The 9,828-nt window shown below is 36.8% G+C and overlaps 1 protein-coding gene across 5 annotated transcripts in view; it reads left to right on the plus strand.

Annotated features, from left to right (window-relative positions):
- LOC576835 (insulin-like growth factor 2 mRNA-binding protein 1) overlaps positions 1-8,475 on the plus strand; it is a 40,731-nt gene extending 32,256 nt beyond the window's left edge. For all 5 annotated transcript variants that reach the window (XM_030990475.1, XM_030990476.1, XM_030990477.1 and 2 more), the window contains 4 exons: positions 452-571; positions 1,786-1,989; positions 2,859-3,035; positions 3,367-8,475. In XM_030990475.1, the coding sequence (XP_030846335.1) occupies positions 452-571; positions 1,786-1,989; positions 2,859-3,035; positions 3,367-3,537 (672 nt within the window). In that variant the 3' untranslated portion in view covers positions 3,538-8,475. The remainder of the gene's footprint in view (positions 1-451; positions 572-1,785; positions 1,990-2,858; positions 3,036-3,366) is intronic.
- Positions 8,476-9,828: the final 1,353 nt, after the last annotated feature.

Genomic DNA, 9,828 nt, shown 5'->3' on the forward strand with positions numbered 1-9,828 from the left:
AAGGGTGTCTGCTTACAGTGCTTACTTACATGTTTTCTACATGGATTCTACGATTGGGTTAATTTTGGTTGGCACCCAGTCCACATGGGTACCGGTAATAAAAAGTGTATGCATGCCCAGGCATCTGTATGGTCTGTGTCTGTAAAGAATTATGATGCTTGACCAGTCCCATTATTGCTGATTTTTTTTTTTTTTTTACTTGCATTCATCTTGATTTTGTCATTATCTTCATATCTTAACCATTTTAGACATGAACGTCAAAGCTAGGTGGTAGTACATGTATATTCCACTATATTGAAAACAATAGCTTGAAGACCCCAAAATAGAAATCATTCCTCCAAAAAACTTTTTAAATAGTAGAAATCTCTGGTATATTTGCTTGAAGACAACATGTTATATGAACTACAAAGTTTGTGAAATAAATGTGACATTAATTTGTTGTTGTGTTCAGAACCAAGAGCCTAGTGAGACGACGTACCTGTTTGTGCCCAGGGAAGCTGTAGGTGCCCTCATCGGAGTAGGAGGAAAGAACATCAGGAACACTGCTCGTGCCTCAAACGCTACCATCAGGGTGAGCTATTATACAAATATACAATGACACTCGAGCTGATCTAGCTGAAACTATTCGCATCGAAGGAACATCAACTAGTACTATTCTCCCGAGGGCCATCGGCCCGAGGGAGAAAAGTACTGATGTTCCTGAGTGCGAATAGTTTTAGCTTGTTCTGAGAATGAGTCATTTTATATTTGTTTTATATCCCTTCCATCTGTATTATTCCTTGTACACTTCTGTAATAACATGACCCTTATACTCACATTCACATCTACATTCAGATCGAAAAGAAATAAAGAAAATTGCACGGCTCAAATGAAACATTGAAAGATGTAAAAATGTTTAGCTGCCGATAGTGTAGTGCAGTTATCGCACAGCGTAAATTGCATATGGCTTGAGCTAGCGCCGTGACACCGCGGGGGTTGACCGCGCAGAGGCATTTGAAATCATGTACGCGCTCGCTGGGAAAACGCAAAGTTCAAGAATATGCATTTTTTTATTGTGACGTCACGCATAGTACCCTTTTTCCCTAGGGAAAAAACGGTACTATGCGTGTGACGTCATCAATAAAAATGAACTATTTCGATCTAGTCGGCAGGAAACGTCTTTTACAGTCAAACTATTCTTTTTCTTGTTGTGTACACACCTAATGCAACAATCTTACGATAATACCATTCATTCGTAGATCATTCCATCAAGCTGGGTATCTTGCATTCTGTTGGGGGCGTTGCAAGAAAGTTGCAATTGATTGCAAGATACAAGATTTGCAACTCAACTTTCTTCCAATGCCTCACTAGCCCCTAAATTTTCTAGGATTTTGTTAAGATTAAAGTTTTCACAAATAAATAAGATCTAGCTTTTATTCTCCCCCCCCCCCCTCTCTCTCTCTCTCTCTCTCTCTCTCTCTCTCTCTCTCTCACACTGATGGGGTGTTGCAAGAAAGTTGAGTTGCGATCAATTGTAAATTTGCAATTAATCGTAAGACTTCGCTTGAATTGGGGGATTTGCAATTGAGTGCAACTTTCTTGCAACACCCCCATATGTCCCATAGTTTGGAGGCTGTTGACCAAGAAATGGACCTTGAGACACAGGTTCTCCATATCTTCCTGTCTTCTGTCGTTCTAGTCAGCTGTTCAAATGACATTCCCATCCACTGCTTTTTTGCTGTTGTTGGGACTTTTGTCTATTTTGTTTTTGATCAATAACATTTTATTGACTATTTGTCCAACTAGATTGCACCAGCTGGCAATGAAGATAGCAATGAGCGTTGTGTGAAGATCATTGGAACTCCAGAATCTCAGTGGCGTGCTCAGTTTTACATCTACGATAGAATCCGCTCTGAGGGAATCCTTGGCAGTGGAGAGGTTCATCTAAGGTCAGAGATTGCTGTACCATCTCAACTTGTTGGGCGCATCATCGGCAAGAGGGGACAAAGGGTACGTTCGATTTCTTTTTCTAATACAAATAGAATGTATATTAAAAATGCACAATTGTATGTAAAAACTCATTTATAGAATACATGGTATGATAAAAATAAGTTCATGTATATTTGCAGTACCAGTAGCCTAGCTATTTCCTTGGATGACCTTTTGCTTGTAATATGTTCATTTGTATGGAAGCAAAAAAATAAGAATAACAGAATGTAGAAGGTTTGAAATGAATCAGAGCAATAATAAGAAAGTTATGAATGTTTGAAATATGAAATATGAAATAATTAGGCCTATGCGAATCTTACATTGGCAGTTTGGTCGGTGGATTGTGACATAGTCATGGATAACTCTCCCATGTGTCATGTAGAAAAATATCATTAATTTCTGTTTTTCTCCTTGGCACCTTCACCCTTGGGACACTACCCAAAATATATCATGGATAGCAATATTCTTGTCCACCACTACATCACAGAGACATTACCAATTCAGCCAATTTGAAGAGCCCATACCTATAGTGATTACAACTTTCACAAATTCACAACTTCCTCACATTTTGTTTAATTATCAAATGTTGGTCAGGCTGGACCCATGCTTCAAAGAATAGTTTTAGTTCCTACCTTGTATTAAAGTTTATTGTAAATCAGGGACCCTTTTACAAAACATGTCATCAGTGACAAATTACAGTTTTTGTTACAAGTTAGTAGAATCCTTGTTTCTGATTGGTTATCTGCAGATTTGTCACTGATTTTTGTCATTTGTCATTGAAAAAAAAGGCTTTGTGAAATGGGTCCCTCCCTGGATGATGCTATATGTTCAAAGTGTTGCATGCGCTATAAACAAACTTAATCTTATTCTTATGACCATGTTCTTTGTAGGTGAGGGAGCTACAGCGTGTTACCGGAGCTCGTGTTGAGGTCCCACGTCGCAGGGGGGACGGAGCTGGAGATGAGGGCAGCGGCACCCCTGAACCACCAACAGAAAGCAATAACCAAAATGGAAACAACAGTGGAGATGTAGTCGTCAAGCTGGAGGGACACTTCTATGCTAACCAGGTATGCCATCGCAAAAAAATAATTTCTTGAAGTGACTGTAACATTGCCTCAGATTCTGGATTTAGCTAATGCTGCAATTATAATTTTAAACCTTTAGGTCAGCCAGGAATCCCATGACTTAAACTAGCCCATGGCCAATCTGATTATCAAGATATTTATGATTGGAAATCAAAATTTCATTTTTTTCCGTTTTCCTAACAGTTTTTATAACACTAAATAAAATGATAAATTTTCATCAAAATTGATGATGCCTCTTCTTTTCCTCCATTTCAACGTGCACCAAGAGAGGCCTTGGTTTCTAATTGCTATACATTGTTTTATTGTTCTGTAGGCCGCTCAAAGACGCATCCGTCAAGCCCATCAAGAGTACGTCCAACGCCAAAACTTCCAGGGTAGACCAGGTGGCAGACGTTTCTATCGTGGTGGACCAAACAACCAACATGGTGGACCAAACCAACAGCAACAGCCACAACAGCAGCAGCAACAACAGCAGCAACAGTAACAACATCCTGTTGCAGCCACTGGAATGACATCACCAAGGGAATTAAAAATTAAGTAACGGAAATTTTAACGTAGTAAGGGGAAGCATAAAAAAAGAGATTTCAAGCACTGCCAAGCATTGTTAATGAATTTGTTTGAAGAAAAAAAAAGTGCAAAGAAGATAAAGAAGAAGTGAAATTAAACCATTTTACAAACACTTCAAAAGAAATAGAATTAAAGAGAAAAAAAAGATGAATTGTTAAATCTTGGCAAGTGTGTGAAGGAGTATATATATATGTGAGAGTGTGTCGATGAGAAAGAGAGAGAGAGAGAGAGAGAGTGTGTGTGTGCGTGTATGTGTGTTTGTTAGTTTGTGTGTGAAAGTAAATGACCACAGTTTGTGACAATTTAACTGTGATCATGTGCAAGAGCACACAATCTTGAACTTTGAAAGCTTATGAAGTATTTGCCAAAAGAAACATGGACAATGTAAAAGAGATGTAACGTTGTCCTAGTAGGATGGGTGGGGTTGGGTTTGGGATTGGGATTTTTTTTTGGTTAATGTCTTGGCAGGATTATAGTAAGTTGAAGTCTACTTCTCAATTTTGCCACCCTTTCCGCGAGAAGATAAGATACCATAGTTTCCACGATGCTTTCACCATTACAACTTGGGGCCATTTAAAGTGGTCGGTTTTGAGTTTGATTGATGAAGAGTAATGAGATTGTTTTTTGAAAGCATCATGGAAATTGTAATCCCATTCATATTTGTCTATAAACATGAATAGAAAAGGGTGGATTCTTGAAGGCCATTTCTTGTTTCTGAATTTGATATTGGACCTACCTCAGTTTTCTCTTCCAAACATCCCTCTAGGCAGTAGACCAGAAACATTTCATGCAGAAGAGTTTAAAGGGGTTAAAACCTACATTTATATGGAAAATTTCAATCGAGAAGTGACTGTGAAATGAAAAGAGTTGTGGAACATTTTTTTTTTACTCCAAATTTGCTGCTTGGGTGTGTCTAAAGATGATTGCCTTATTGTACAACCGTACCTCAAAGTGTAATTAGGGGTTTTCTTGAATGTAGGGCGAGGTATTGAGATGGCTCTTCTGCATGAAACAAGAAATAGTCTTCAAGTTTAATCATTAATGTAACAAACCTTGACTTGTGCAGCAAAACACACAATTGTAACTAAAGAAGGCGAATAGTTTGACCTCCCGATGATGGGGGAACTCAGAACAATCTGCTAGATATTGATTGACGACAAGCAAACAACATTCCGGCAACCAATTAGTTTTTTTAAATGTTAGAGAAGGATTTTCATTTTGTTTTCAGCGAGGATAATGATGCTGAGAGACATACAAACATGGGTTGGGATTTATTGTGTGTTTATTTATTTTTTTCCCTTTTTCCTTGACTTTTCTAAATTCTTGCAGAGTTTCTCAGATGTATTGATGAAATTCTGAGATGACTGTATATTTTATGGCCAGTCAAAGTTATAAGAAAGAAAGAAAGAAAGAGAAAGAAGAGTTTATATTTCTTACTTTATTTTTTACTTTTGATATAAAAAAATAGAAAAAAAATATGAATGAAACGGTCCAATTGAAAAAGCCAATATAGACGTGTCAACTCCTACCCACTTTTCATGGACACATGGGTTGGGTTTGATCAGGATCTGCACAACTCCTTTATTAAAAAAGAAAAGAAATTTAATCAACCCATGTAGTATTTAAAAAGCAGGGAAATAATGATATTTTTGGTGCCAAATGTTTTTGCTTTGCTGGTATCTAATTGTTTGATGATACGAGTGGGGTCTGTTCTACCCTCCAAGTTTTTGTTAATAAATAGCAGAATAAGAAAGTGTTACCGTGTAAAGGCAGTACAGAAGGGGTCAAAGGTCATGGTGATTTTTGTCCAGGTACGCTGCCACCATAAGTCAAGTTAAAACTGTTTCCACAACCTTTCAACATCTAAGGGAAACACAAAAGTTATTAAAAAAAGAAGAGAAAAAAAATCAACAGAAAAATGGAAAAAGCAAAAAAAAAAGGTTATGTCAGGGCAAGAGTGCCCATCGTATAAAACAACATCGGCAGTGTTTAGTGTCTGCCGGCTTGATTTCTTCACCCATCGGTCATACACAACTCTTGGGTAGATCTATACGAAAGAAACGTGATGTCAGCATTCAATCTGGCTGCATCTTCCTAAGCCATGTGTACATCGTTTCTGTGTCTGTGCAGTCGAGTCCTACAAACGGACAACAGAGTCAGGGGACATTAGCAGAACATTTCTGTTTGACCTTATTTCATTTGAGGATCGGGTCTCCGACCCCCAAGTAGTCGGCTGTACCTCGCAGACGAGACGATGTAGGATGGATATTAATTTCTTGCGCAAGTAGTCACAAGTGGAGTATCTATATATTATGTGATTTATTTTCTTTCCTTTTTGTCATGTTTCCTAGTCAATGATTGAATAATGTTGTATTTACTTGTAATTAGTAGAGAGCAGAATGAGACATGTTACAGACATGCTTAATGGGATGTAGCGCGAACCAGTTACATTGGCATGTCGTGCTCACGTATGTTTAGTCTTAACTAACAACCAACACAATGTAATGTATTAAAGAAGTCTTGATTGAGTTTGTGAGTTGAGTTAAAGCAGACTTTCTTGTATGTTATACTCACACAGACATCAAACATCACATAAGTCTGTACTCTGTAGTTTAAAATGCATGGTAGATATTAAGAATCACAATATGTATGAATGGTTCATAAGGTTGCATTATCTGTAGAAATATATACCGTACCTATAAAGTTTTTTTCCGTAGTGTTTATTTTAGTGCTTTTTACGACTTCTCCCAACCAGATATCTCTGTAGATTGTGAGTGAGGTTGTGATTTTAAGAGCCTCTTTCTATTCTTATAGGGAATTGGGCTGGATCAATATGTAGCGATGCCCAGAATGATATGCTTATATACAGTGAAACTTCAAATAGGCAACCAATCAGCTGTAGGGTAAATCTAGAAAAAATAGTCAATGCATGCAATTTATTTGTGTAGTACTGTTTGTCTTTTGCACCTTAACACTCGTCACAATGGTCTTAACATTTTGCATACCCTCATTGCCGGTACAAATAGAAGTCAAATTATACTTATATAGCATATTTTTTTGAGCATTTCAAAGTTTTCATGAAGATTTTCTTTCGGGGAATGGATTCATAATCATTTGTGGACTGCATGCAGCTGTGCTGATGCATCCAGATTCTTGTACAGTAGTTTTCAAATACTCTTTAAGGAATTACTATATACTTGTTATTGAAAATTTTGGAAGAGGAATTTTTCGAATGGAATATTTTGGATTTTTGTTATCTCTCTCCAATCAAATGTACATTTTTGTAGATTTAGAATTGACATTTGCACCATTTTACAATTTTTCATTCTTATGCAGTCGGGCAACCTCCACTTGTGACTTCTTGTGTATTGCCGTCGTGAAATTGATTTATTTCACGCATCATTCATAGAATCGATCTAGCATGTTTTTTTGTTTTAAGTGATTGTGAATTCCAAATGATAACATGGTATACGAGCATTTGGTTGATGTGAAATAATGCCTTAATTACATCTTATGAATGTTGAGTTAAAGGGCAATCCAACCCTTCAATTGTATGAAAGCATGAAAACAAGATAAGCAGAACAGTGAGAGTTTGAATTACTGATACAGCCAATTTGAAGAGCCCATACCTCTATAGTGATTACATCTGTCAAAAATTCATAACTTTCTTAGTTTTTGTCCGATTTCGTTCAAACTTTTGCCAGTCTGCTCGTCTTATTTTTCTGCTTTCCTTGGCTCCTAGAGTAGTTTGCTAGCGCGGTTGGATTTCCCTTTAACGACACAGATACACACTACCTCTACAGTAAGTCAGCAGGTCACCGACTGACCCACGTCAATGGAAGGACGTATGACATTGCAGTATCAGCGACTGACTGCTGCATGGTGAATAACACGGGTGTTAGATATATATATATTTCCATGTGGCACGCGCAGTCAGTGCTCAAAGCCATTCACTCTTTCATTGGTGCGGGTCAGTGGAATATTTGCTTTGAAGCTTGTAAGCAGAAGAATTCTTTACTCAGAAAACATTGATATCGTCGTCATATGCCAATAACCCATTATGTTCATTGATTGAATCTGGAATGTGTCTTACAAAATTCTAGTTTTGTGGGTAGCATGGGGTAAATGTCTTTGATACACGACTGAATGGCTGGTCTACATTCCATCATTCAAAAACACAAAGGCTGTATGTTTTAGTGTGTATTTAATTTTCTAAAACCAACTGCTGCTGTCGAATTATTCCATTGCGTTCTGTTATCCGTGAAGAAGAACATTTGGAGGGAAGCCGTGATATAGTTGGAATGCCTTTAAAGGCTGAAGCCATTCATACGTTTGTTGTGTTAGCTCACATCTACCAGCGTAAGAGGATGTAAAGTTATCGTTTATAACAAGATTCAGAATACCACTGCAAAAAAACGTTTTGAAATCATTTTTCTTGTAAATTTTAAACTGGTTATGATCTGTGTGTTTCATTCACAGAGGTGGTTGTTGCAGGTATAGTTGACATACATGTATGAAAGCAACAAACCATCGCTTTGGAGTATGGTACATACAACGACAGTTATTGTTTCCTGGTAAGCTAGATCGAGTTCTATCCACTGTAAACCTGGACCTGTAAGGATAAGAAACTCATTTCTTGTTGAAACCTTAGGAGTACATTGAGACATAAACAAATTCTGGGTTTTTATTCTGTTACATGTCCGGTTAACAGATTTAAATGTTGTATAATCATAAGGAAAAAAATGGTTATCTAGTAAACATTCATTTACCGCCCGTTTGCCATTTGTTCATTTACACATTTTTTTTTCTGTTGTTTCCGAAACATTGGAAATAAATTATTCAAGTTAGAAACGCCCTTCTGTCTACAGATGTGATTTTGTTTTGTTTCTGTTTTTGTTTAGTTTTATTTTATTTAATTCTCACATTTTATTTATGATAGCCCAACTGCAGGTCTGGAAAAAGAATTGCTTTTTAAATAGGCAAATTTACATTTCATTTTTAAACTTTTATTCTTCAAATAAAGGGGAACATACTTCCCTCTATCGAGGGATAGGGTTGAAAATCGATTCTTAGAACAGGGAAATGGTGTTCACCTTTTAAATCTGTGCCCAAATTTTATGTTTTTATTTTTAAGTAAAATATAATGCTAAAAATTATGCCACTGACTGATTTTTGAATATCAGGGCACAAGTTTTATGTTTTAAGGGCCCACCAGTGTTTTTATGCATGTTATCAGAACCTAAATTTTGGCTGAAATGTTAGTTTGGTGTAGAAAACACACTGAACAACACAATAAAATATGGTATAGGGTACAGAAGACCACAGGGGCTGGGAGTTGGTATTTAAACCAAAATTAGACACCTATATTTGTGGTGAAATATGGGGTAATCTAGTAATCTAGTAAAAAAAAAACATACCAAGCTTGTAAATTCCCTTTTATTGCTACCAGTATGTCTATTGAGCATGTAGATTCTTTTCAATACAAATTAAAATTAAAAGAGAAAATTAAATTAACAGGCTTTGTTTTGCAAAGGAATCGTGAAATCATACAAGGGAGTCAGTGACAGCCAATAGTAACAACACAAGACTACGAGACGAGCGATGTTGGTTGATTGGTCGCTTTTATCACATTTCATGCAAATTTAAAGTATAATACATTTTGCAAAACATTAATAAATCAACTGGTAGCTGCAGAGTTATGAAATAAATTACCTAGTCATCTTAAGCAGGTTCATACAGTAGAAAATTTCAAGATATGGCTATATAAGAGTGGTTTATTATTATTACGTAACAATCCACTGACCAAATTACCAATTTGAGATGGTAGCAATTTCATTTCATACAAACTTTTAATATTTGCCCCAAAACGAAATATCTGTATTTGAGAAATATGTTAGCAATATCACATAATAATAATCTGGATTTATATAGCGCTTAATACAAAATACCCTCTCTAAGCGCTTTACAGATATTATTAACCAGGTCCTCGGATTCATTCACGCACAATGTGCACCATCTCCACTCCCTGGGGAGTATTCCTACCATATGGTCACCGTGAGGGCATATGGCAATTACTAACAAAGGTTTTCATCATCCTACCAGGTCCCCATTTCTCTCCTAGGTATGGAGTGCCAAAAGACATTAGTGCCATGTCTGGGATTGAACCCACGACCTTTGCATTTCACGTCAAGAGCTTAAACCACTCAAC

Source organism: Strongylocentrotus purpuratus, unplaced genomic scaffold (genome assembly GCF_000002235.5).
Source record: "Strongylocentrotus purpuratus isolate Spur 01 unplaced genomic scaffold, Spur_5.0 spur5_scaffold_19, whole genome shotgun sequence".
NCBI classification, from domain to species: domain Eukaryota; kingdom Metazoa; phylum Echinodermata; class Echinoidea; order Camarodonta; family Strongylocentrotidae; genus Strongylocentrotus; species Strongylocentrotus purpuratus.